General features: G+C 32.4%; 9 protein-coding genes across 9 annotated transcripts, besides 8 other annotated features; 3 read left to right on the top strand and 6 right to left on the bottom strand.

Annotated features, from left to right (window-relative positions):
- Positions 1-3,871: 3,871 nt before the first annotated feature.
- Positions 3,872-3,904: a mobile genetic element.
- Positions 3,872-3,904: a terminal%2Cinverted (terminal inverted repeat of tvBac_53III transposon ID:TVAGG3_0288460).
- A 131-nt stretch (positions 3,905-4,035) lies between these two features.
- Positions 4,036-4,067: a mobile genetic element.
- Positions 4,036-4,067: a terminal%2Cinverted (terminal inverted repeat of tvBac_53III transposon ID:TVAGG3_0288450).
- Positions 4,068-4,128: 61 nt separating this feature from the next.
- On the bottom strand, positions 4,129-5,297 carry TVAGG3_0288440 (VAD1-like protein; the record flags this gene model as incomplete). The annotated part of the gene is made up of 1 exon (XM_001578842.1): positions 4,152-5,228. The coding sequence occupies one exon, from the start codon at positions 5,226-5,228 to the stop codon at positions 4,152-4,154; it is 1,077 nt and encodes a 358-aa protein (XP_001578892.1).
- A 122-nt stretch (positions 5,298-5,419) lies between these two features.
- TVAGG3_0288430 (adipocyte-specific protein 4-related family) lies at positions 5,420-6,535 on the top strand (the record flags this gene model as incomplete). The annotated part of the gene is made up of 1 exon (XM_001578841.1): positions 5,439-6,491. One exon carries the CDS (start codon positions 5,439-5,441, stop codon positions 6,489-6,491), a length of 1,053 nt encoding a protein of 350 aa, XP_001578891.1.
- A 540-nt stretch (positions 6,536-7,075) lies between these two features.
- TVAGG3_0288420 (periaxin/AHNAK nucleoprotein family) lies at positions 7,076-15,891 on the top strand (the record flags this gene model as incomplete). The annotated part of the gene is made up of 1 exon (XM_001578840.2): positions 7,093-15,891. One exon carries the CDS (start codon positions 7,093-7,095, stop codon positions 15,889-15,891), a length of 8,799 nt encoding a protein of 2,932 aa, XP_001578890.2.
- A 633-nt stretch (positions 15,892-16,524) lies between these two features.
- TVAGG3_0288410 (uncharacterized protein) lies at positions 16,525-16,704 on the bottom strand (the record flags this gene model as incomplete). Its single annotated transcript, XM_001578838.2, has 1 exon — positions 16,525-16,704. A coding segment is annotated over one exon (180 nt), but the record flags the coding sequence as incomplete, so codon positions are not given.
- A 43-nt stretch (positions 16,705-16,747) lies between these two features.
- On the top strand, positions 16,748-17,623 carry TVAGG3_0288400 (ribonuclease inhibitor domain-containing protein; the record flags this gene model as incomplete). Its single annotated transcript, XM_001578837.1, has 1 exon — positions 16,748-17,623. The coding sequence occupies one exon, from the start codon at positions 16,748-16,750 to the stop codon at positions 17,621-17,623; it is 876 nt and encodes a 291-aa protein (XP_001578887.1).
- A 1,073-nt stretch (positions 17,624-18,696) lies between these two features.
- Positions 18,697-18,733: a mobile genetic element.
- Positions 18,697-18,733: a terminal%2Cinverted (terminal inverted repeat of Banshee-A3 transposon ID:TVAGG3_0288390).
- A 577-nt stretch (positions 18,734-19,310) lies between these two features.
- Positions 19,311-19,348: a mobile genetic element.
- Positions 19,311-19,348: a terminal%2Cinverted (terminal inverted repeat of Banshee-A3 transposon ID:TVAGG3_0288380).
- Positions 19,349-19,461: 113 nt separating this feature from the next.
- On the bottom strand, positions 19,462-21,594 carry TVAGG3_0288370 (von Willebrand factor A domain-containing protein 5A family; the record flags this gene model as incomplete). Its single annotated transcript, XM_001578836.1, has 1 exon — positions 19,462-21,594. The coding sequence occupies one exon, from the start codon at positions 21,592-21,594 to the stop codon at positions 19,462-19,464; it is 2,133 nt and encodes a 710-aa protein (XP_001578886.1).
- Positions 21,595-23,266: 1,672 nt separating this feature from the next.
- TVAGG3_0288360 (Ankyrin repeat family) lies at positions 23,267-23,986 on the bottom strand (the record flags this gene model as incomplete). Its single annotated transcript, XM_001578835.1, has 1 exon — positions 23,267-23,986. The coding sequence occupies one exon, from the start codon at positions 23,984-23,986 to the stop codon at positions 23,267-23,269; it is 720 nt and encodes a 239-aa protein (XP_001578885.1).
- A 185-nt stretch (positions 23,987-24,171) lies between these two features.
- On the bottom strand, positions 24,172-25,272 carry TVAGG3_0288350 (protein ubiquitination; the record flags this gene model as incomplete). The annotated part of the gene is made up of 1 exon (XM_001578834.1): positions 24,172-25,272. The coding sequence occupies one exon, from the start codon at positions 25,270-25,272 to the stop codon at positions 24,172-24,174; it is 1,101 nt and encodes a 366-aa protein (XP_001578884.1).
- A 646-nt stretch (positions 25,273-25,918) lies between these two features.
- TVAGG3_0288340 (sphingosine N-acyltransferase protein) lies at positions 25,919-26,971 on the bottom strand (the record flags this gene model as incomplete). The annotated part of the gene is made up of 1 exon (XM_001578833.2): positions 25,969-26,799. The coding sequence occupies one exon, from the start codon at positions 26,797-26,799 to the stop codon at positions 25,969-25,971; it is 831 nt and encodes a 276-aa protein (XP_001578883.1).
- Positions 26,972-27,931: the final 960 nt, after the last annotated feature.

Here is a 27,931-nt window from a genome sequence, read left to right as displayed (position 1 = left end):
TTTATTACACTGAGAAATGGTTTGAATTCAAAGTTTAGACAAAATATTTCATCCTTGTGTTTCAAAAAAACTCGAGAATCTATTTTTCTTTGAAAAAAATGCTAAATTAGAAATTGTTTTTCTTTTTGCGATTTTTTTTAAATTTTCAAATGTGGAATAGAACCTTATGAATAGCATAATTTTATTCCTTATCATATATTATGAGAAATTTAAAGGTCATTTTTAAAATTAATTTTCAATAACAAAAATCAATGCAAATATGATATTTTAAGCCAAATCTATTACATAATGAATAGAGATAATCTGTATCAATGAAATGTAATGATAAAAAGAGTTCAAATCAAGTTTTAAATGTTTTCCATAATTTTATGTTATAACAAGATCGAGGATGTCATCGATACAGTTTACATTCCATTAGCATAAGCTTTTTAATTAATTAAAAGCATTAAATTTTTTTGAATTTTTTTATTTTATTTTTCAAATTATATATCGGCGTGCAGATTGCTTCCTTTGGCTTTCAGCACGGAATCAAAAACATTTTCATCATTATACTACTTTCCATATTACTATTATGAATGGATGCGTTCATTTCTATTTTTAAGTTAAAGGCAAATCTGAAATTAAATATCAGATAAGATTGTTCCAAATTGATGACTAAATTTTAGAATTTATTGTATTTAATCATTTTGGATGAAAATATAATCCAAGCTGTTGGATAAATGGCAAATATACTCAATTTTTGTATTGTTTTTACAATTTTTTTAAAGTATTTTTCGCATATATAATTTATCATCTAGAAACAAATATCTTATCCTTTTCATATATTTGTAATTTTTATAAACTTTGCGTCAAAAATGCCAAAATTTTAAAATCATGTCAAGTTCAGAGCAGCCAACAAATGAAAATGAATATGATTTTAGGGACAAAGATACAATTGAGGCATTCCAATACCCTAATCAAGCTTCAAAATTGATTTGGAGTGTCGATTCAAATAATATTCTACAAATTTCTTCAAAAATTATAGAATTCATTAAAACTAACAAAATACCTATCCAAATGGCACTTTGCTTGATTGATAATTTTTCACAAATTCGTGTTAAAGATATTAAATTATTTACAGAACTATATTTAAAAATATCGAATGAATTTTCATGCATCATCAAACCGGAAAATAATAAATTAGCAACGCTATTATATTATAAAGGTTTGAATTTTGAAAATTTCAGGGCTAAAAAGACAGAAGAAGAAATTCTCAATATATATTCAACGGAATCTCCTTTATACTATATTGCTTGGGATAAAATTGATGATCTTAAGACTAAATTCCCAAATCTTGAAGTTAATCAGAAGATAAATTATAAAATCACCCCACTTGATTGCGCACTTAAATACGGATCAGAATTGTGCTTCAATTACTTGAAAAATATGGGAGCTAAATATACGGATATCTCCGAAAAATATGCAGTTCAAGGTGGAAATAAAAACATTTTTATGGAAATGATAGATGAAGGGAGATCATTTACAAAAACAATTAATATGGCATTAAACTGTCATGATTTTGAAATTGGAGAGTACCTTAAATCAAATTTTGGATATACTCCTAATTCAATAGCAGAATGTATGTATTTCGGAAATTATGATGTTGCTTCAAATTTAATTTCTGATGGAGCAGACATCAATGAGATTTACATTATTTTTCTTTTAATATTTATCATCGTTTAATGAAATTCTCTATCTATTCATGTTAATCATTTTTTAATAATATTCTCTCAATTTAAATGAATACCCTCTTAGTATGGCAATCAAAGCGAATTCAATTAAAATTGTCAAATTCTTAGTTGAACATGGTGCAAATGTTAACATGAAACATATTCTCTTTATTTTCATATTTATCGTTGCTTTATAGAATTCTCCTTCGTTTCATATTTATCATTGTTTTGTTCAATTCTCTTTCATTTAATATTTATCATTGTTTTTTGAAATCCTCTTTCTTTTCATATTTTTCAATATTTGATTGTGTTCTTTTTCCTTTCATATTTATCATTGCTTTGTTCAATTCTCCTTCTTTTAATATTTATCATTGTTTTATGGAATTCTTTTTCTTTTCATATTTCTCGCTGCTTTATTTAATTCTATTTCTTTTCATATTTCTCGCTGTTTTATTTCATTGTTTTTCTTTTCATATTTATCATAGTTTTATGGGGTTCTCCTTCTTTTCATATTGATCATTGTTTTAGGGAATTTTCCTTCTTTTTATATTATTCTTTGTTTCAGATCATTCGCCATATTTTAATATACATCAATGTTTTATATAGTTCTCCTTTTTTTCATACTTATAATTGTTTTATGGAATTCTCTTTCTTTTTATATTTATTAATGTTTTCTGAAATTCTCTCAATATCTATGAATGTCCTCTTAGTAAGGCAATTAAAGCGAACTCAATCGAAATTGTCAAATTCTTAGTTGAACATGGCGCAGATGTTAACATGAAACTTATTCTTTTTCTTATAATATCAATCATTATTTTATGTAATTCACTCTCTTAAAATATTTTTCGTTGTTTTATCTGATTCTCCATTTTTTCATATTTATCATTGTTATACAAAATACTTTTTGTTTTCATATATAGCATTATTATATTGGATTTTGATTCTTTTCATATTTATCACTATTTTACAGAACGATCATTCTTCTCATTTTTCGTTGTTTTCTGTGATTCTTTTTCATTCCAAATTAATCATGGTTTTATATAATCCTTTTTCATATCATATTTATTGTTGTTTTATATGATTTTCTTTCTTATCATATTTATCGTTATTTTAGGGGATTCTCTCTCTTATAATATTTATCGTTGTTTTATATGATTCTTTTTCATTTCAAATTGATCATGGTTTTATTCAATACTTTTTCATATCATATTTATCGCTGTTTAATGTGATTTTCTTTCTTATGATATCCATCATTGTTTTATGAAGTTTTCTTTCATTTCATATTTTCATTCTTTTGATATTTATCATTGCTTTGTTACAGCCTCTTTCTTTTAATGTTTATCATTTTCTTATGAAATTCTCTAGATATTAATGGATCCCCTCTTAGTATTGCAATCAAAGCGAATTCACTCGAAATTGTCAAATTATTAGTTGAGCATGGTGCAAATGTTAACATGGAACTTATTCTCTTAATTTTCATATTTTCCATTATTTAATATGATTCCCTCATTATTAATGGAGACTCTCATAAAATTGCAAACAAATTGAATTCAACTGAAATCGCCAAATTCCTGGTTAAACATGGCTTTAAGGTTAATAATGATTTTGTTCTCTTTCATTTTCTATTTGTCATCATTTAATGTGATTCTCTTTCTTTTCATGTTTGTCATTGTGCTATGATATTCTTTCGATGTTAATAGGTGCCCTCTTACCTTTGCAATCAGAGCGAATTCAATAGAAATTGTCAAATTCCTAGTGGAGCATGGGGCTAAAATAACTCGCAATGGCATTGTTCAAGAAAGTGAGAGAGGTCTCAATATTTTTCCCTCTATATTTCTAACTTTATTAATAACTATGATACTTATATTGTATTTTAAAAAATTCTAAATGCCATTAATAAACAAGCAGTATTTCGACGCTTTTTATTAAATGATTACGTATAATAAAATCACATCTTAGAATTGAAATTCGAAAGTGTTTTATTTTTTGAATTATTTGATCATTGAAATTTCGGAGATCTAAATGGATGAAACCACAGTACTGAAATACTCAAATTGATGAATGCTATTAGTTTCAAAATGGTTAAACAGCTACGCTGCGCGCCGATATAAGTTGAAAAATTAATCAACTTCTTGTCCATATTTCAAGATTGTTCTAGAATTTTAAGGGTGCACTTACCAATTTCTGACATGCTCTTGCGATATCAATAGTATAACAGTTATACTGGGCACTATATAATGATTTATAACAACTTATTCCCTATCAAAAATATTAACTTTTTACCTTAGAAAATTGGGATAAAAAGCTTGGATGTCAAATAAATTAAGAGAATGTCAGAAAGTAGTAAATGCATCCTTACCACAAATGCCACCAGACATCAATTTGGATGTCCATTATATGCAAAATAAATAAAGAGGTAGTTAATATGAAACATTTACAAATTTACATTAAAAGTAATACAAGAATGAAAATGACGAAAGCCAAAAGTTTTGCAAACAAGGCCTTTGATAATTTGATGCCATTATCTGGCCAGCAGCGGTTGACAAATAATAATAACAAAATAATTGAAAGTAAAATAATGACAAACTTGTAAATAATCTTGACTTTGGCGAGTTTTGATTCTCCTGCATTTGCATCTTCTTCATCTGCTGGATTTTCAGCAACATCTGCACCAAGTTGCTTGTTAAGGTCCTTATTGAATTGGACGTACAGCGCCTTAATTGCTGAAGTTGTCTGGTTTTCAATAATTGACTTTACGAAAGGTTCTGATGACCAGACAATTTCCATTGACACTGTCATTTCTGTAGAATCGCCTTTATCGGCAAAATAGAGCTGTACAAATGGATCGAAGCAATCCGCATAAGGAGTTTTACCTAAGTCGCTGATGATATGAATGCCAAATCCGCCTTCAAGTTCAAAGACGCGCTGGTATTCGATAACATGGATTAGACTCTTACCGATAACTGGGACGACAACCAATTTCATGTAATCCATGTTTCTTTCTTTATATTCATTTTGTTGCTCAAAATCTGAGACTTTAACTTCTTCATTTCCAGATGCAATGCACAGTTCACTGAATAGATCAGGGCCTTCGACAATTTCGCGGACTTTGGCAAGCGGAGCTGGAATTGTTGAGTTAACTAAAATTGTAGGGTTAGCAAGTGGCTGCCATTTGATCTCTTCTGATTTTGGTGCTTCATTGGTTAAACCAAAGGTGTACGTTGGTTTCTGAATTTGTGCTTGAAGTAATGAAATATAATTTTTAACTTGCTCAGCTTCATGGATACCAGAAAACAAATATGACTGATCTTCGAGTTGCAATTCAAGATTACTAACAGCGCCAACTAAGTGCTTTTCCACATTTACTGCCTTGATATCTTGAAGCTTAATATCGATTTTTCTTTCTTCACCGGAATAAGCAAACTGTACTTTAGTCTTGTAAAGGATGAGTGCTCCATGGTGGGATACTTTCTTGACAAGGAAGCAGCTGTATCCAGTTAATTTCTCGCTATCAGCCATTTTTTATTTATTTTTTTCTCCTTCGATTTTTTGACAGTGATCGCAATTTGCACTGATTTTTTCTTTAAAAAACATAAAAATATAGTAGTATGCACACACATACAAGATAATTGTCGTAGAAAGTATGCTCAAATTCAATTATTTTGTGAGTTTTGAGTTGATGACTTTGAACAAAAGTGACAAAAAAGTGACTCAGATCGTAAATTTAAAATGATTGTTTTCCTCCTTCTAGCATTAGCTGTTAGATCAGTGGATCAAGATCTTCCTTTTGAAGATGAAACAGTTTCAACAGATTCTACAAATCAAAACGATGAACAAGATGATGCAGAAAATGTAGACGGTCCTACACCAACACCAACTCCAACACCAGTAGTTTTACATCCAGTACCTCTTAAGGAAATTATGTCCCTTCGTGAAGTATTGGCTGCTGGTATTTTTGTCCTTTATATCATCACATTTTTCGCAGGCAGAGCTAAACTGAAAGCTAAATTCGATCATTTCTATAAGACATGCTTGCCATTATTCCGCGATAAGTATTTTGCTATTGTTCCAGAAATAATGCAATATGAGAATATTCATAAGAGAAAATGCTACATCACTGGAAGAACAGGCTATCAGGGTGGCATCCTCACAGTCGAATATCCATACTCTTGCGATCCTCTTGGCATTCTTTACTCTGCATTCCAAAATCGTAAGCCAACACTTACAGTTGAGCTTATTTGCCAGCCATTGACACAGCCAAATGGTATCATCCGCATTACAAAAGACAAACCACACTTCTTCGATCAATACAAGCTCAAAATGAACCAAATCGAAGCAGATCCTCATCTCAAGTGCTTCACAGACTTCGGTGATGTCAAGAAGGAATTCATCGAGAAGGTTAATGATTTCTTGGCCGATTTCCCACGCTCTATTCAGATGATCGAAGCTTCAGATCTCAACGACTACGAAACAAGGCTCGAAAGCAACTACGTTGCCAGATTCGAAATCATTCTCAACGATCCAGAAATTCTCTGCGAAAGGTTGGTTGATTTCATCATGGACTTCGCTGACACTTTTGTTACATTACAGCTTTCAAAGGATCAGCTTGAGAAGAACGATAAGCTCCGCAACGCTTTAATTGCCGAAAGACAACGCCGCCAGAAGGAAGAGGAAGAAAAGAACAAGAAGCTTTCTCCAGAGGAACAGAAGAGACTCGAGGAGAAGCAGGAGCGCAGAGAGAGAAGAAGGAACTCTCCAAAGATCAAATATGTCAAGAAATAATTTTATATAAATTTTCATATAAAAAACTACACATTAAATTACTATATATTTATCTATTTTCCTTAAATTTACAAACATCATATTGATTACAATGCTCGATCTTTATCTAATTTAGTTATTCACTTTCAATTTTGTTTTATTAAGGCACATTTTCTAACCAATGAGTTTTAAATTGTTAACATTTATTAAAATAATAACTAAAATATGTTGAAATCATTACATTTTTGATTCAAATCAATTCTTTTATCGTTTTATCCATTATATTATGAAATTTCACTTTTTGAGCACAACTATTATCTAAATATTATATCTATATCCTATTAATTCCATTTGAGATTAATAAATTTTTCATTTTTTGCTATTGACTGTGTTATATTAAATTTTTCGAACATAGTGCTAGCAGCCAATAAAGATAATAACGTGTCGTTTTTGTCAGAAATTTTATTCAAGATTGAAACATGGAAAAAGCAAAATTAAGATAGTTTTAGAAATTTACTCTTGATGGACAACAAACTGTTGTAACAGTAATCATAAAATTGATCGATATTATATTTCGTACTGAAAAAAAAATAGTAAACTACAGCCGTTTTTCTGCAGAATAATGAGCAGGTATCATACAGAGGCCAAAGACAAAGTCTCCAAACTGATACCTGAGTTCGAGAAATGTGCCATGGGTGGATGTGATGCCATCACTCCATCTTCAAAAGGCAAACCGAAACCATGTGTATTAATCTCGACACGAAGAGGCCTTCATTATTTTCGTCCAGGAATCTTCGGATCTAAATACAAGATCTCTGGTGAGTATTTTGTACTTGATGTCGAGCAAATAGAATATGTTGATCAATTCACTCGCAGATTTTACATCCACGGAAGAAAACCAATCGAATTTACAAGTGAGAATATCGATTATATAGTCACCGATCTATTGAAAGCATCTAGAGAATTTTCATATGGATGCTCAGTTCCGCATGAAATCGCGTTATTAAAATGGGTTGGTCAAAAACCACAATGCCCTGAAGTAAAACGTCACGACAAACTTACAATGTACAGATATAAGAACATTGCTCAAATGAAAGGAATAGAACGCGATACATCAAATCTTCGACCGTTAGAATTCTTCGAAAACACATGCAGAACACAGTTCTACATAGATTCGTTCTCCCAGCAACCGCAGGGAGTCGAAGCATTGTCTTTATCACTCGCATACGAAGGAAATTTACATACTATTCATTGTCAGAGTTTTTCTCCACAAAACGTTTGTCTTATGATCAAGCAAATACTTAAAATCTCGAGATCGGTCAAATGCCTTCATTTTATTGATTATGAAGATCTTTTCTTCGAAGTCGGTAGATTTGGTAAAATTAAGAACTCTGTATTGAACAGTCTCGTCATTACTCATTGCTTTACAAATCCAGTAAGACTTATTCAATTTTTGATGGAATTCAAATTTGCAAGAAATGATTTTCAAAGATTAGAGTTAAACAAGTGCAGAATGAATGCAAGATGCGCAAAGGAATTCGCAAAATTACTTACAACATTCCATTGCTTCAGAACTCTTGAAATTTTAACAATTCGCGAATTAGAAACGGATCCAAAGGAAGGAAACGCTGTATACGGACTTATCTACCAAGCAGTCAATCAGCTTCCCTTCTTAGCTCAATACGAAATTACAATGTGGCAACCAAAAATTCAAATTACTCCTGAAACAACAAATTTAAGTTTAAACTACTTAACGCATTTAGCTCTTTCAAACTTTGTACTCGTTGATATTCCAGATCCGAAATTCTGCAAATCAATCAAATCATTTTCGTTTGCAGGCTCTTCCTTCTCATTACGATCATTCCAATTGATTATGGATGAGTTAAGTGTCCATCCAATCGATTTCAGTCTCGATTTAAGTGACATCGAAATTCCACAAAAAGATTTTCGGATGTTTTTCGATAGAAACAGAGAAGTACTATCCAACAAATTGGTAGAATTCAGCTGGGCAGGCAATCCGCTAACAGCTCATACGATTCCTTCAATTGTAAATTATTTCATCAAATGTCCAAGACTTAAATACTTGGATATCTCTCGCTGCCTTAATGGAAAAGTCACAAGCACCACGGATATGTTCTTTATGCAGATAATGGGAATTCCTTTATGGGGAATTTGCGTAAAATCAGATGAGAACACGATGCTTGGCCCTGAAATCGTCACCAAAATTACCAAAATCCAATCTCTTGTATCTGTTACGTTGATTGGCCATCATATCAACGAAAATAATATCAAAGATTTAATGATCTTGCCACATTTAGGCGAATTGTACGTTGATAGGACAGATATTAAGGACATTGATACGATATTCAAGCTTTACCAAGATTATATCTTAAAGAAAGCTTCAATTTTCGCTTGTGTAACTCCAATGGAAGATTGTATGAGGACAATACAGAAGAAAGTCTTCGAATTGATCGATTTCAAGGCTCAAGTTAACGCCAGATTGTATCCAGGTGATGATATAATAAGATCCGAATATTATTCAGAGTACGGAGACGATATGACCCAATACAAACGTTATCTTCAGAACTTTCCAATCGGTCGCCGTCGTATTCCACGCCAAGAAGACTTCTGTCATGCAGAATTTCCAGTCTCATCAGTTTATGAGTCCTCACTTCACAGTCCACACGTTATGAAGGCTCCGAATGGCTTCACCGAGGAACAACTGAAGCATTTGACCACATTTGAGAACGCTCCAGACTTTAATTCCGAAGCAAATTTCGATCAACCACCATGGTTGAAAGATATGATCAAAGAACTCAAAGTCAGGAAGCGCCAGTACAATTACGCCACTCCTGCACCTCCAGATCCAGAAGATAACGATACTGATATCGAGCCATTAACAACTCCACTGAATTTGGACAACATTCAGCCAGAAGAAGGCAAAGTTGAAGCCCAAATCGAAGTTCCCGAGGCAGTTCTCAACCAACTACCAACAGAAATGCCATCTTTGGCCGTCGAAACACCTAAAGTCGAAGTTGACGTTGAAGTTCCGGCCAAAAAAGGGAAAAAGGGAAAGAAAGGAAAAGGAAAAGCAGAAGCGAACGTTGAAGTTGAAGGCGAAGTCAATGTCGAAGGCGAAATCAAAGGAAAGAAAGGAAAGAAAGGAAAACTCGGAAAAGGAAAAGTTCCAGAAGGATTCGTTAATCCAGAAACCAAAATTACATTTGATCAACAACAACCAGTTGTTGAAACAAACGAAATTAGCATCCACGCACCAGGATTCAATGCAAAGACATCAAGAATCGATTCTCCAAACGCTACAATCGAAGAACACGAAATTTTACTTCCAGAATCAACAGAAACATCAGACATGAATGTTGAAACACCAAAATTAAACATAAGAAAAGACATTACTCTTCCACAGCCACAGATACAGGTAGAACTACCACAAGTACACGAAGAACACGAGATAGAAGGAGAAATTAAGAAACCACAAGTAGAAACACCAAATGTAAATGTTTCTGCTCCTGAAGTTGACGTAAAAATTCCAAGACAAAAGAGAAAGAAATCAAAAATCGGCGTCAAACCTGATCTCGACATCGAACAACCACAGCTCAACGTACAAACACCAAACGTCGGAGGTGCTGCTGGTGTTGGAATCAATTCTCCACAGGTTGATGTCAATCCACAAATTGGAATTAATCAACCAAATATTAATGCTGCTGGTCCAGAAATGGGAATTAATCAAGGATTTAGTGCTGCAGTTAATGCCCCACAAGTTGATGTCAATGCTTCTAGTCCTGGAGTTGGAATAAATCCACAATTGAATGTCCAAACTCCACAAGTTGAAGTTAATGCACCAAAACCAGAAATTGGTGTTGGAGCTCCAGGAATTGCAGTTAATACTCCAAATGTTGAAGGAAGTGCTGGATTTGGAGTTAATGTCAATACTCCACAAGTTGAAGTTAATAAACCAGAAATTGGTGGAGGAGCTAATGTTAATGTCCAAGCCCCAGAAATCGAAGTTGAACAACCAGAAATCAAAGGAAAGAAAGGAAAATTTGGTGGATTATTCAAGAAAAGGAAGAAAAATCACGAAACACCAAACTTAGAAGGAAATCTCAATGTTCAAGCTCCACAAGTTGAAATTTCTGCTCCTGAAGTCAAAGCTGATCACGATATCAATGTTCAAACTCCAGGAATTGGTATTTCTGCTCCTTCTGTTCAACCACAAGTTGATATCAATGCTCAACCACCTCATGTTGAACCTCCTGAAGCTGAAATCAATGTCAATAAACCAGGATTTGGATTCGGAAAGAAACTCAACGTTGATGTCGAAACTCCTGAAATTAAAGCTGATCAAAATGTCAATGCTTCTGCTCCAGGAATTGAAGTCAACAAACCAAATGTTGGTGGTGCAGCTGGATTTGGTGTTGGAATCAACAAATCAAATCTTGATGTCAATGCACAATCACCATCAGTTTCAGTTGAACAGCCAGAAGTCGAAGTCGAAGTCCCAGATGTTGATGTCAAAGGAAAGAAACATGGCTTTGGTTTTGGCAAGAAACCAAAACTGAACGTTGAAGTTGATGTTCCTGAAGTCAAACCAAAACACGACATCAATGTCAACACTCCCAATGTTGAAGTCAACAAACCATCAATTGATGTCAATGCATCCACTCCAGGAATTGGAATTAACAAACCAAATATTGGTGGCTCTGCAGGATTTGGTGTTGGAATCAACGCACCACAAGTTGAAGTTAACAAACCAAATGTTGACTTAAATACAGAAGTTCAAGGTCCAGGTATTGGTATCAACAAACCAAATACAAATGCAGGATTTGGAGTCAATGTTAATACTCCACAAGTTGATATTAATAAGCCAGAAATTGGTGGTGAAGCAAGCATCAAAGGTAAGAAACCAAAGCTTGGTTTCAACACTCCAGAAGTCGAAGTCAATGCTCCACAAGTTGATGTTAATGCTTCTGCTCCAGGAGTAGGAATTAATCCACAATTAAATGTCCAATCTCCACAAGTTGAAGTTAATGCACCAAATATTAATGCTTCAGCTCCAGGAATTGGTATTAACAAACCAAATCTTAGTGGCTCTGCAGGATTTGGAATTAATCCAGAAGTTAATGTCAATGCACCAAGTGTTGAAGTTAACAAACCAAATATGGATGGTGCCGCTGGATTTGGTGTTGGAATTAACGCTCCACAAGTTGAAGTTAACAAACCAAATGTTGATTTAGACACAGAGATTAAAGGTCCAGGAATTGGTATCAACAAACCAAGTGCAAATGCAGGATTTGGAGTTAATGTTAATGCTGATGTTCCAGAAGTCAAAGCTGATAAAGAAATCAAAGTTGAAACTCCACATGTTGAAGTCGAAAATGACGTTGAAGGACCAAAGCTCAGTTTATTCGGTAAAAAGCCAAAGATTGGTATCAATTCACCAGAAGTCGAAGTTAACACTCCACAAGTTGGTGTCAATGCTTCTGGTCCAGGAGTTGGAATCAATGCACCAAAAGTTGGTCTCAATGTCAACACTCCTGAAGTCGAATCACCAGAAATCAATGTTAAGAAACCAAAAATTGATGTTGAGCAACCACATGCTGATGTCAACGCTTCTGCTCCAGGAATCGGACTCAACAAACCAAGTGTTGGAGCAGGAATTGGAGTTGGAGTTAATAAACCAAATCTTGGAGTTAATCCAGAGGTTAACATCAATGCACCAAGTGTTGAAGTTAACAAACCAAATGATAGTGGTGCCGCTGGATTTGGTGTTGGAATTAACGCTCCACAAATCGAAGTTAACAAACCAAATGTTGACTTGAATACAGAAGTTCAAGGTCCAGGTATTGGTATCAACAAACCAAATACAAATGCAGGATTTGGAGTCAATGTCAATACTCCACAAGTTGATATTAATAAGCCAGAAATTGGTGGTGAAGCAAGCATCAAAGGTAAGAAACCAAAGCTTGGTTTCAACAGTCCCGACGTCGAAATCAACACCCCACAAGTTGATGTTAATGCTCAATCACCAAATATGGGTGGCTCAGCAGGAATTGGAGTTAATCCACAAGTTAATATCAATACTCCAAGTGTTGAAGTTAACAAACCAAATGCTGCAGGTGCCGCTGGATTTGGCATTGGAATCAATACTCCACAAGTTGAAGTCAACACACCAGCAATTAATGCACAATCTCCAGAAATTGGTGGTGGCATTAACAAACCAAATGCAGGATTTGGCGTCAATGTCAATGCTCCACAAGTCAATGCCAACAAACCAAATATTGAAGGAGAAGCATCAATTGGAATTGGAAAGCCAAAGATTGAAGTTGATACTCCAAAGGTCGAAGAAGACCATGGATTTGGCATTGGAAAGACAGAGAAACCATCGGCACAAGTCAACATCAACACCCCAGGAATATCTACTCCAAATGTTTCGGTCCAACAACCACAAGGATCAGCTGCAATCTCCACTCGCGATATTCCACAAGGATCATTTGATGTCAATACTCCAAACGTTCAATCACAAGGTTCTGCAAATATTGGTGCAGGAGTTAATGTAAATGGACAAGCACCAGGATTAGCTGTTAAGTCACCAGGAATTCCAAGTGCAAATGCACAAGTTAATGTTAATTCTCAACAACCACAAGGATCAGCATCTGTTTCTGGACCAGGATTGAAAGTTGGACTTCCAAATGTTTCTATGAAGAAAGTATTGAGTTTAACATCAACAAGCGAAACAGAAAGTACAGAGGAAGAAGAATACGAAGAAGATGAAGAAGCGGACATCAAATTCAACGTCAAAGCACAGAAAATACAACAAAATGCTGTTCAACCATTCATCATGAGAACAGAAGTTCCAAAGGCAAATGTCACTGTTCCAAGCAGAACTCTCACAACTTCATCAGATAGTGAATCAGATTCATCTGGAAAGAACAAGATTGGAATAGGTCTAAATGTAGGAATTCCTGCTGCAAACGTCACTTCTTCCACATCATCAGTTTCAAGTCTCAAATACGACACACCACAGATCAACACTTCTGTTCCAACAGTTTCAAGAAATGTGAAAGTAGAAGTTGAAGAAGAAGACGAAGAGGAAGAAGAACTCGAAGAAGAGGAGGATCTCGAGGAAAAAGAAGATGAAGAAGAAGAACTTGAGGAAGAAGAAGAGGAAGAAGAGAAAGCTGAATCAAAGGTAGAACAAGTCAAGATTGGAACAACAGAGATTTCTGGTGGACTATTCACAAGAAACATTCCTGTTGACAACAAAGTTCAAATGTTCAGTGACGATGAAGGAAAATCAAGGCCACAACAAGTTCTCGATACAATCAACACCAAAGTTAAACAGAATCGTCCAGCCAAAATCGTTGCACCTAAGATGGGTGGATTCCAAGGCAGAATGATGATGTCTAAACCAGCCGCAGCACAATCTTCTTCGTCATCATCAGACAGCGAAGAGTTGCCAGCAATTTTCTCTCCTCATGTTCAGATGCAAGTTACTCCAGGAGCAGGAATGTACCAGAGAATTCCACGCAGAACAATGCAGAGATCCATTGGCCAGGCAGACAGGATTGTACCAATGCCAGGCATGACAAACGATGAGACAATTACTGAAGAGAATTCTCCAAAGCGAAATCAATCTCCTCCGAAACAAAATCTCTTTGTTTTATCACAAGCACCAGCTGATCTCAAGTCCAAGGGCCAAGGAAGTGGATTTGTCAATCAGCAAGATGCTCCTACAACAACAGATACAGATGATTCAGGACCTCCAACAGCCTTCCTAGTTACAAAAGGTCTCAAACCTCGCGCAGACATTGTTTTTGGCGACAACGACAGCAGACTTGACAACAAATCATTCCGTCGCCAGAACGACATCACAGAGACAGACAGCGATGACAACAAAGAGAAGAACAACAGCAAATACAAGAGGAGTAGACCAACAAGAGGAAGACAAAACGACATCAGATCGAGAAGCATCAACAACAACAATATTACAGATAGCGATGAATCAGAAGATGAAGACAGACATAGAAGTCATCACAAATCATCGCATGGACACAGAAGAAATAATGATTACGAAGATAGACACAGACACAGAAGCCATCATAGACATCACTACGAAGACAGTGACTCAGATAGCGAAAGTGAAAGTGATTATTCTGATAACAGACACAGAAGTAGAAATCACCACAGAAGACATCAAAAAGACGATTCCTACATTGATACAGATAACTACGCAAGTCGCAGAAGTCGCCGCTCAAGACATAATGACAATGATTATAATTCAAGAAGAAGAAACAATGAAAAAGATTCCGAAGAAGAAAAGAAACAAATCACTTCTCCAAGAAGTCCAAAGAGACGCGACAATCAAAGCATGTCATCCCACGCATCAAGAAAGAGAGATAAACTTCCTCTTCCACATGCTTCAAGTGACGAAGAAACTCCAATTATTTCCAAAGAAGAAATCAAACAAAAACCAAACAAATCAAGTTCAAGTTCTAAACCAGAAATCAAAGAAGAAATCAAACCAAAACAAAGTAAATCAAGTTCAAGTTCTAAACAAGAGATAAAAGAGGAAATCAAGCCAAAACAAAGTAAATCAAGTTCAAGTTCTAAACAAGAGATAAAAGTTGAGATTAAACAAGAAGAAAGTTCAAGTTCTAAATCAGGACCAGATAAAGAAGAGTCTGTTTCATATGATTTATCAACAGCTAAGGAAGAAAAAGAAGAAAAACCAGTTCAACAAGAAGAAAAAGAAACCGAATCCGAAGAAGGAAAAGGAATCAAATCTCAAGAAAACGAAAAATCTTCATCAGAAGCAGAAGAAGATAAAAATAAAGAAGAAACATCATCTTCATCAGAAGAAAAAAAGCCGAAGAAGGCAGAAGAAGAAACAAAGTCATCAGAATCAACATCAGAAGAGAATGTTGAAGGAAACAAAGATGATATTTCTGTTGCATCGCTCAGCTCTTTCCAGATGAAGAAGCGTCTTTCTTCAAAGGCTTCCAAGATCAGTTCATCATCAGAAGACAGCGAAAAAGACAGCAAATTAGTCGACCACAGAAAGGAAGAAAAGAGATCAAGAACATTGACGAAACCTCCAGAGATTTCAGTAAACTTCGACAACGAAGATCCAGACAAGACAATGGTCAGCGACGACTTCTTCGTGTCTCCAGCAAAGAAACCATCAGTTCTCGCTACAATTCCTCTCCCAGAGTCACCAAGAAATTCAAGCGACAACCCTCTCTACAACAACGAACGTCCAGAGAAATCAGCTCCTTCTCCAATCGAGATGAAGCCAACAAATGTCAGAGTTAGACCTCAGTACACAATAGGAAAGACTAAAGGACTCAACATAGACGTCCCACTCTTGTCAAGTCCAAAGAGAAGGACACATGGCAAGAAATAATATATTATATTTTTTTATTTGATTATATTTTTTTTAATTGTGAAATAAAACGTATTTTTATTTGTTTTTATGGAAATTCATTGATGTTTTCATTATCAATTTCTGAGTAATTAGATGAAATCAATAGATTTCAAGAATATATTTCAAGAAAAATTGAATACAAAGGTTGTTTTAAGTCTTAAGACTTGAGTATGTGAAAATGCTGAATAATTTTTCTTCAATTCCATTTAATCTTATCATTTTCGAATTGAGACCTTAATAATGCTTTGATTACACCTTATTGTAATCATTTAATTGTTTTTATTTATATCATCTAGCATAACAAGGTGTTACTTCCATTTAAACACGAATTTGCATGTTATTCATATATGTTAATATTCATATAAGAAACATAAACTCTTTCCCAAATCTGAAAAATAAATTGCTTTGTTATCTATAAATCTTTATTCAACCGAAAGTAGGTTCTTGCACACAATTCTTTTACAATTTCTACTTATCTTACCCGTTTTTTATCAAAAATTGAAATAAATTCAAAGGTTTACACAGTTTAATTTGAAAATTCTAACTTTTTTTTAAATGAATTTTTATTGATTAATTGATACTTTTTATACTATGTGTTCAAAATGGTATTGAATATAGTGATGATGGAACTGTTCTCATCCGTGCTCCTGATGATTTTAGAGGAGATCTCATTATTCCAAAAGAAGTCATTACAATTGGGACTACATCGGACAATGTTGGTGGACCATTCTCCAAATGCAGAGACAACATAAGATCTTTATCATTTTTTCCTGCAGCTAAAGTCCAAAACATTTGCAGTTTCTGTTTCTATCGATCCGCTCTAGAAACTGTTGATATGCAATATTGTACCTTATTAACATATCTTAATAATTCTGTATTTAGATTATGTCAAAAACTGCAGTCAATAACTCTTCCTCCTAACCTGAGAGAAATTGGGAGCGGATGTTTTGATTGGTGTGGTTTGACATCAATTACTTTGCCAAATTCTGTAGTGAAGATAAATGGATGGACTGGACAAGATGGAGGTGCATTTTCTGGATCTCTTTCCTCTATTACAATTAATCCTGAATCTCAATTAGAAATAATTGGATCTAATGCTTTCTCTGGTTCAAAAATAACATCCATTTTCATTCCAAAAAACGTTAATTCATTATCAGGTACATGCTTCTACAAAGTTTTTCTAGATGAAATACTAATTGATTCTGAGAATTCCAACTTTAAATCAGACAAATTATCAATTTTTGGTGGAACAAATAATGATACTTTAATTTATGTTACTTCTAAGTATACAGGAAATTATGTAGTCCCAAGTTTTGTTCAAAAAATTGACGTTTCTTGCTTTGCAGGTTGTAGATTATCCAACATTACTTTTCATGAAAATGTTTCTTCAATTGGATCATATTGTTTCGTAGAATCAAAACTTGTTGATGTTGTTCTTCCAGAAAAAGTTGTAATAGTTAGAGATAGTTTATTTAAAGATTGTCAACAGTTACAAAGTATTACATTATCTAATTCGACAACAACAATTTACAGCAATGCATTTTATAATTGCATTTCTCTTACTAAAATTGTGTTTCCTTCAACTCTAACCAATATATGGTTGATTGTATTCAGTATTTGTCATATCTGGATAATTTTCATTTGTAATACAATTTACATAATGATATTTGTTTGTTCCAATTTGCCAAATTGGTTTATTATAAATGTTTAAGAATGAACAATTTTCGAATGTTGCAATTGCAGAATCAACGCAAAAGATATAATCTTGACCTGAAGCATCAACAAACTCACAATGCGAAGCAATATAGTTTGAACGTACAAATTCGATAAAAAACCAATCAAAGCACTGACAAACTTTATTAAATTTAACGAACGTTCCATCAGCCGCATCATAAATAGAAACAAGTCCAGAGCCTCCACATCCATAATTATTGCTTCCATTGCATGATACTGATATACTCTTCTCTTCTTTCATACAAACACAGCTATCAGAACACTTAGAATAATCCGGAGCGCAAAAAAAGAAAGATGATTCGTTCAGATTTGACTGGGACATGTATATAAACATCGCATTTCCAAATTGCCCATCAGTTTTGGTATTACTCAAGCAACCAAAAAATGAATTTGATGAAAAACTAGTCGAACTCTGCTCTAAATAGACAGCACCACCTTGCATCGTAGTGGAGCTATTATAAAAGAGACATCTTTCAATTTCAATAGGTTTTTGAGAAAGCTTATAATTAATGCTTCCGCCGTTGCTTTCAGATGAAAGGAAAGCAAAGGTACTGCAAGTAATACGAGTAATTTTAATATTACTTAACAATTTCTATCCAGCATTATTTCCCTATGGAATTTTATTTGCTTTATATTTTATGAGCAAAAAGTGACAATCAAAAACCAACAAATCCAAAAAAATAGACACAATATTATATATTATTTGGGAAGCCAAAAATACAGCCAATGCACACGTATTAACACAAACAATTTTTTTTATAACGTTTCCAAATTTTTCAAAAATTGCTGACGGGTTCAGATGCCGATCTAATGATAAATTTTCAAATGCACACGAAAACAATAAAATCCCTTTGAGCCATTTTTACAATCGGCTACTTTATTTTTGACACAATGACAAAAATATTTCAATGTAAAAAACCTCCAATTCTCACAAATTAGTACGATAGAATTTACAAATTCCTTCAAAACCCAATTTGAACCCGTCAGATAATTTGAACCCTCCCAATTTGGAAACGTTATAACATTCATGTAAATTAAAATAAATAATTGTAATAAACAGAAATTCATCAAAAGTGACAGCTCTCAATTTTTTGACATTTGTAAATTCTAAATTGAATGAGAAAAATGAAATAATACTAAGCATAATACAATATTCTAGATTTAATTATAATTAGGAAAAAGTTAGTTTTGAGAGTACTTTTCATAGGCATATAGAATGAAATCTTCTGAAAAATAATATCACATAAACTCATATTATTTTCTAATATATAACTATTTTATATAAAAATCAAATTCAATGATCTTAAAAGCGAAGGATAAACCTCAAAATTTACGAATATAATGAGTGGGAATAGGCGTAAAGCAAAAATTAATATTTCATATGGTTTTATGATAGATAAGCATTATATTCCCACTCATTATATTCGTAAATTTTGAGGTTTATCCTTCGCTTTTAAGATCATTGAATTTGATTTTTATATAAAATAGTTATATATTAGAAAATAATATGAGTTTATGTGATATTATTTTTCAGAAGATTTTGTGTTCTTCTTCAAAATTTTATTTTTTTATTAAAAAGAATCTTTACAAAATATACATTTACTTTAATTAATATTTAAAAACGTGCTCTATCAAAAGTTCCAAAAATTCAATATTTTAGTTTTTCTGAGGTGTCACTTTTGATGAATTTCTGTTTACAACATAATCATATCCTTCAGATTCAATTCCATATAAAATTTAAAAATAATTTGTAAAGAAGAATTATAGTAATTAATTTATATCAAATTAGATTATTAAAGATAAAAATCAGATGATTTAATTTGCGTTCTTAATAACTTCATTCCAATCAACTTCGCTATCAATATTCTTGAGGAATGCCATAGCTTTCCTGATCATAAGAGAATATTCAGTCAAGTTATCTTTGAACGCTTTTTGGATATATGAAACTGCTGCAACTGTTGCAGCAACATTGTTTCCATATTTGGATTTGATCTTAGGATCCATATCATCAAAATTATCCCATGACCCATCGACATTTTGATTAGATATCAAAGTTTCAGGACTTATTTCTTTTGGTGCTTTTCTTATCCATGAGAGAATGTAAGAAATAATCCCGTGTTTACTATTTTCATCTTGTTTTGTATCATCTTTTTTGATATCGAATTCAAATTGCTTGCGAGATCCAGATTTAACACAGCCACGATTAAGATTTGGTGGTTCAGGGGCAATGGAGCACAAACAATGTGTCCTTATATATGCATCATAATTAATTCTCATGTCAATATCTGATTGGTAACCAACTCCAATATAAGATGTGAAATAGCAAAGAACACCTGATTCTATTGATAACTTGACGCATTCGTTTTTGAGAACACTGTCAACTCTTTCTGAAATATATGAACGAATATCTCTCAAATAAAAGTATGGTATTCGGTTAATAACTCTATCTAATATTTTTGATTCATAATCATCGAGGATGTATCGATTGAACAACTGTTTCAAACCTAAGTTGTCATTGCATTTGGAGACTGGAATGGTCAAACAAATCTCTTCTTTTTCAACAAAACCACTGATCAAAATGTTCTCAACGAAAGGAGATTTGATGAAAAAGTTCTGAGGATTTCTTGAATATATAGGTGGACATGGTGATGGCCACATTTCTGTCACTGTGTTTTCACTCTGTATGGAAATATTAGTCAAATATGGAGAAATGGAAGATTCCATCAACTCAATGACCTTTTCATTCATATTGTCTTTATCAGCAATTAAAACATAGTTACCCCAACTTTTTAGGGAAACATTCTTAATGAGGCCAGGATCAGCTCCAGATCCTAGTCCAATTGCGTAAATCCTGTTATTGTCTCTTTTTTCTTGAGCTAATGAACAAATTACATCTGAATTATGAACTTGGCCATCTGTCAATAAAAATATCTTTCTATGATAACCATTTTTCGTTGTTTGTGTGTAAACATACTCCAATGGTGATAGAATATCAGTACCATCCATGTCTGCGTCTAAATCTTTTATCTGTCTCATTGCTATTTTAACATTTTTATTTGTATAATCACATATTGGGAAAATTTCTTCATATGAAGTACCAAATTTAATAATTGAAAATCTGGAATCGATTGGTAAAGAGTGAATCAGAAGATTCAAACAAAACTTTGCATTTTCAATGCGTGAGCCATACATTGAACCAGAACAATCAATTAAGAAATAAAATTCCGAATTATTTTCAACTTTTCCTTCGAAATATGGATATGTTGAAATGGCAATATAACCATCACTTGAAATAGCAATTCCCTTGTCTTCATCTTTGATTGAAGTTTCGATAATAATTGCATCATCACGAGGGGTTGTTTTTGTTTCAAATATTGCGTTGTGATTATCAATAATTTTCATATTACCTTTTGCAGTAACATTTAGTTTCTTTATCTCTTTCATTGTCATGATTTTAATTGTGAATTCGAAATTTTCTGGAAGATCATTTGTTACAGAACCTTTTTGATATTTATGAGTAAGAGGAAATTTGTAAATGTATCCATTTTCATTAATATCAGCCAAGAATGTAATTTTCAGGTTAATTTCAACTTTACAATTAGGGCCAATATTTCCCAAGCCGAATGAATCCAGACCATTTCCGGCATATTCACCAATCATTGCCATATATCCATAATCTTTTGCTTCTTTGAACTCTTTCATGGCCTCCTCTTTAGGTCGTAGTTTCGGTTTGATTACATTCCCATTAACTATGAACATAGGATCATATGTACAGAATTGCTGTTCACTGGGAATGAAATATATAATATCTGCTTTTTGACCTGTATTGTTAGTAAACACTTGCTTAATTGTAAATGAGAGAAATGTATCTTGTTGGATACCATTGATACTCAAACTAGTATATGTAAGTTTTCTGGTTTCATCAGCAATAACAGCATCACCAAGCATGCTAAATAATGAACTAATAGAAAAATATTGAATAAATAAAAATGTAATCCCAAAGAATGTTTAATTTGTATTTACAATGATTGATTAAAATTAAGCTTAAAAAGATGTTGTAAAATCGTATCGGTTATTTATCAAATTAGTTGCTCTCAAACTCTTGTTCCGACGGTTTTCTTAATAGAATGACATTATTATAAATGATAAATAATTGTATTTTACAAGTAGCATCTTTCATTGCACTAGAAATATGAATTATCATCCTTTGATCTGACGGTTTGAGCCAAAATTTTATTAAAAATCTGTAAAAGTTTGTATTGTATATAAAATGAAGACCAATTTTAACATTCTATGATCATAACTTGCTGTTGAGAATGAATTCAAAATACTTGAGTATTAGGCAAACTTTGTTATTTGATTGTTTTTAATAAACTCCAATAATATTTGAAATACCCAAAGGTATATAAAAACTTCAATTATTTTGATTTCTTTTTTCCTAAAGAAAATTCAAAAATTTAATTACACGTATTCAGACTCAAATTATATAAATTTCTTTAGATAATAGATTGTCAAATGTTCATTATGATGAAGTATTAGTTAGAGAATATAATACTAAAAGCAATTTAAAATTAATTGGATTGTTATCAAGCATAACTGAACAATTAATTTTGCATTCATTATAATGATATGAAAGTGCTATTTGATAGCTCAAAATATTACATTCTGTATAAATAAAACTTGGATTATCTTCATTTGACATGCAATCCACATAATGATATTCGTGCCATCTAATTAGCATAGGTGGTTTTTTTAATGCATCAATAAATAAACAATTTTGGAAAAAATGCTTTTGCAGAATCTACACAGAAAGAATAATCTTGACCAGATGAATCAACAAACTCACAAAATGATGCACTATAATTTGTTCGAATAAATTCGATGAAAAACCAATCAAAGCACTTGTAAACTATATTAAATTTTACAAAAGTTCCATTCTTACCATCATAAATGGATACAAGGCCTGAGCCTTCTTTACCATAGTTTTGGGTGCCATTACAAGAAATTGAAATGGATTTCTCTCCACTCATACAAACACAACTATCGGAATATTTTGTAAAATCCGGAGAGCATGAAATAAAAGAGGACTCATTCAGATTTGATTGCGATTGATATATATACATTGCATTTCCGAATTTCGCATTAGCTTTTGAATTGCATGAACACCCGAAAAAACAATTAGATGAAAAATTGGTTGAACTTTGGTATAAATACACAGCCCCGCCCTGCGATGCAGCAGAGCTATTATAAAAGAGGCATCGATCGATTTCGATCGGTTTGTTAAACTGTTTAATACAAATGCTTCCGCCATCACTTGCTGATGTAAGATAAGCGAATGTACTGCAAGTGATGTGGGTTGCATCAATATTACTTAGCAATTTTCATCCAATATTATTATTTTCCTATTGGTTGTGATCCAAATTTTATTTTTTATATTTTATATGAATCCGTAAAAGTGACAATTCAAATATTTTTGAGAATGACAATTGTTATTATTGTTTTTATTTATCTAATCTAATGTTCAAACAATGAGAAAAAAATCAACTCTCTAAACAAAATCAATTGTAAGAAAGTGTAATATTATTAATAAAGAAAAAGGAAATGGTCATATTACTCTTAGTTATTCAATTTTTGGCAGCATTAATTTCTGAGGAGTATTCCCGTATTTGTTTTTTATATTATCTTTTGCACCGTTCGAAACAAGGATTTCTACTATTTCCATATTCTTCCTCCTAGCGGCAAGATGAAGAGCAGTTTCTGAGTCATTGTTCTTTGCATTGATTTTTATTCCATACAAAATTAGCAAATTGACTAATTCAATATAATTAGATTTAGCTGCAATATGAAGGGCAGTGTTACCATCTAAATCTTTTGAATTGAGATCAAAACCAACAGAAATGAAACCATTTACTATTTCAATATTATTTGTATTGACAGCAGCAAAATAAGCAGCTTTTACTTCCTCACGAAGCTTCTTGAGGGCCTTACTATGCGTAATAAATATTTCCATTAATTCGATATTTTTGGATTTTGCTAAAATTGTAAAACCCGTTTCATTCTGTTTATTTTTTAAGGTGATTTTTGCACCATTGGTAAGTAAAAGTTTCAAACTTTCTTTGGCAGACCATTTTGCTGCAATATGAAGAGGTGTTTCTCCATATCTATTTGCAATGTTGACTTTTGCACCATGAGATAATAAAAGTTCTAAAATTTCTTTGTTATTCCATTTCGCCGCCATATGTAAGGCTGTTGATCCTTGAGAATCTTTAATGTTGATTGATGAACCACATGAAATCAAATATTCTAAAATATCTTTATTATTGACCTGTGCTGCAATCATAAGAGGTGTTTCTCCTGAAGTATTTTGATCATTAACTTTAAATCCTTTTGAAATGAAGAGTTCTACTAGTTCTTTATTTTGGCACCTCGTTGAAATATGAAGAACTGTTTCTTCTCTATAGTTTTTTGTGCTCAAATTGACACCATGTGAAACAAACAGTTTTGTAATTTTAGTGTTGTTATTTTCTATTGACTTATGAATTGGTGTATTTCCAAAATCGTCGAAAAATCCAACGTGTGCACCATGTAAAAAAACAATTCTACTAATTCTGTATCATTTTTTTCTACGGCATAATGAAAAGGCGTAGAACGGGTTTTATCTTGAATATCAGGGTCTGCGCCATGAGAAAGGAGATATTTTACCATTTTTTTATTATTCTCCTTTGTTACAACATGTAAGACTGTTTCATCACATCGATTTTTTGCATTGATATTTGCTCCATGGTTAAGTAAATATTCATACAGATTCAGATTATTAAAACAGTATGAATAAAATAAGCATTGATTATAATCACGAGTTTGATCCAAATTAATTATGAAAGCTTGAAGATTATTATATTTAGTGCAATATTCTAGTACAATTTTTATATTGTACTCATTCTTCAAAAATGTATAAAAATCAACGTTATGTGAAATTATTGCATGTTCCATTATCCTATATGTGAAGTCCCATCCCAATTTCTTTACACACTCAGCGATGATATCTGGATTCCCACCTAAAAAAGAAAATTGACAACAAATATGATTGATTTCAAATTTGAACTCTTCCCTCAAAAACTTGAAACAATTAACAGAGCCATAATAACAGCATAATTCTAGTAATGATAAATGTTTATAGGATATATAGAAATTTGATCTACATGAAATAACTACATTATCATCATTGTGTTTAATATGAGATATGAATGACTTTATGTCATCATCCATAATTGATCTGAAAATTGTGTATTCATTGTGAACATCCAAACTGTAATTGTTTGTTTTGTAAGAAGATCTGTACTTTTTGTGCTTTTCGTCTAACAAAAATCCATACTCTTTAAAAACAAAGTAATCGAAAATATATCCAATATGTTTGGCTTGTTTAAGCTGATATTCTTCAATAACCTTTTTAAATAATGTCCAATACGACCTGAAATAGTAGTTGTTGGATTTTGCAGCAGTTTTAATAATTGGTAAAATCTGAGAAGGTGATATTATGTTTGTTTCAATCAATTTAAATTTAATATCATTGTAAATTTTTTCGATTTCATTGTCATTGAAAGTCTTAAGTCTGTACAATGAATTCATTATATTGACATAATCTCTATATAAAGTCATAAGCTCATCATATATATATTGGGGCTCCATTCAAGTGTTTAAAAAAACGAAAATGATAATTTTGCCACTTTTTCCATACGAAAATGATCATCAAAATTTTTGGAGACAGAATTTTGAAACACTAAATTTTGGAGACAGATTTTTGATTGTCGATTATGTATTTTTGAATCTATAAGTAATGAGAGCCATAATGCTTACTCCTTTAAATTTCAATAAATCATTGTTTTTTTAGGAACCAATATCTGATAGAAAATCAGAATGTAGGCACAATGTATTATATGAAGATAGTTCAAATTAGAAGAACAATATGTGGTGATGAGTTAATGTTGACATATATATGCAAAAGGCTATATAGCATAGTAGTATTATCAAAATAACAAAATAAAAGTGGAATAGAGCCTTATGCCTTTCAAGTCAATGACACTTTTGAATTATGTTTCCATCTCTCCTAAAGCATTAATAGAATTGGCCCAATATTTGCCATTGTGTTAAGAATGAATCGTTTAGTAACAAAATGAGAACTTGATAAACACAAATTGAAATAAAAGTAAATTCATTCTTAACACAGCTTCTACCTAAAAGGAGAATATAAAAACAACATTTAAGTATAGAATAAATTTTTAAGGGCAATTTCTAACAATTGTTCTTACAAAATATAAAACTAAATTAATTTTTCTGAACTTTTCCGTCAGCACGGTCGGAACGAGTATCATGAATCTTGTCGTTGTTGAAGAAAATTCTCTTCAATGCCATTATAATTTGGTATTCCCAAATTAAATTGCAGCAGCAGAGGCCAACGAAAGCGGACTTAGCAGCAAACCAAAGCCATTGATGGTGTGGCTGCTCAAGATGTGTAGTTAAGACTGCCTTGAGGATGAGAGAGCAGCCAAAAATTCTGAAGTAGAAGAAAGCTGTTGCAAAGCAAACCATCAAGAGATCTGATAGCTTCTTATATCCAAGATAGTTTGTAACCTTTCCGGAGTACAAGAAAATGTCGACCCAGTCGGAAAGAATCATGACACAAAATCCGACCATGTGGCGAGCAACGAATAAGCAAGAAACAAGCATTGTGATTGAAACAATGTGATGCATGACAAGCATTACAACATCTTTTGTTGTCCAAATCCAAAAGACATCTGAAAGATAATATGAAGCAAAATAAAGGTAATAAACTTTCTCGAAGACTGAACAGATAACTGTATCACCAGTGCATTTGATATAGTCAGCACATCCAACAAACCAAAATGAGCAATGGCCATATGGTCGCTGAGAAAATGCTGCAGTACCTAAGATTGTAGATGTGATGTAGTGAAGGCAATCAAAACCACGGTGTACAAATTTGAATCTGTTCTTCTCTTCAATTAATAAAGAAAGTGGTTTCAATACATGGTTCGTGATCATGACACGCATGATTGCAAAAGCTGCGATTGTAAATGGAAGATAAATGCAATCCTTTGAGGATATTGTCGTCATTGATGCCAAATAATCTAATATCATTCTACTCTGATAGATAATGAAATATGAAATGAGAAAAATAATGGGAAATTGAATTTTTGTGAGGATCAATTCAAATTTAAAATCATCTTTTCTTGTTTAGAATATAATAGTTAATAAAATAAATCCAAAATTTATTTGTGAGTATTAATTTTTGAAGGGATGATTTCATTTGTTGATTACTCACAAATGTGTCATCAATAAACTTCACATCATTTATTAGATCACGGTGAAAGTTGACCATAATAGGGTGTTCCAATAATCATATATCTTTCTCTTACAAACCCATTCATAAGATTGAAAAAGTTTTGAGAGCGCACAACAGTAAATATTTTTTAAATGTTAATTCTGATATATATATGGTATATGCCGCATGTTTCATTATTAAAAAAAATGAGAGTCTCATCACACTTTTCAATGCTCGATTTTTAAAAACTGTTTAAAAATGGAGCTTATATTGAAATAGTGTAGAGACTAAAAATTACCACAGACTATTTCAGAGGATTGAGTGGCAACTCAATCCTCTGAAAAGTCTGAGGTAATTTGCAAAATTTATTACGGTTAAAGGTTAATGATCTTAATTCTTTCATTCATTCATTAAAATATTTATTGAAACAATATGATTGAAATCATTATAATACAATTGTGAATTTTCTCAATTATTTTATTCAATTTTTTTTATGGAGTGTGGCTGATAACTAAAATTTGCATCATTCCTGGATACTATCTAGTATGATTCACAAAACAACTTTTAATAGGTATTAATAGCTTAAATTTTAAAATTCACGATGTTGTATTGACATTCTGGATAAAGAGCCTGCAAAAACGAGTAATCTAAGCAAGGTTCTCGTTTTAGTTTACAATCAATTGAAAAACGAATATCTAAATATTAGTTTTAACTTGCAATTTGATATTCTTTATGATTACAAAAAGAGTTTCAGAATTTAGGATGATAAAGTAATATTGTATATAATATTTAAGCGGTATACAACTAGTGTAATCCAAAAATTGATTAGTATTGTTTTTTTTTATCTTAATTGACTTCATTTTGGATAGATATGATGTTATGAAGTAATACATAAGTAGATAAATTCATCTTATCAATATTAACAACTATTAATTCGAATCGAATTTT

The sequence above is a fragment of the Trichomonas vaginalis genome, chromosome V (genome assembly GCF_026262505.1).
Source record: "Trichomonas vaginalis G3 chromosome V, whole genome shotgun sequence".
Classification (NCBI taxonomy): domain Eukaryota; phylum Parabasalia; order Trichomonadida; family Trichomonadidae; genus Trichomonas; species Trichomonas vaginalis.
This window is presented reverse-complemented; position numbering and strand designations above follow the sequence as displayed.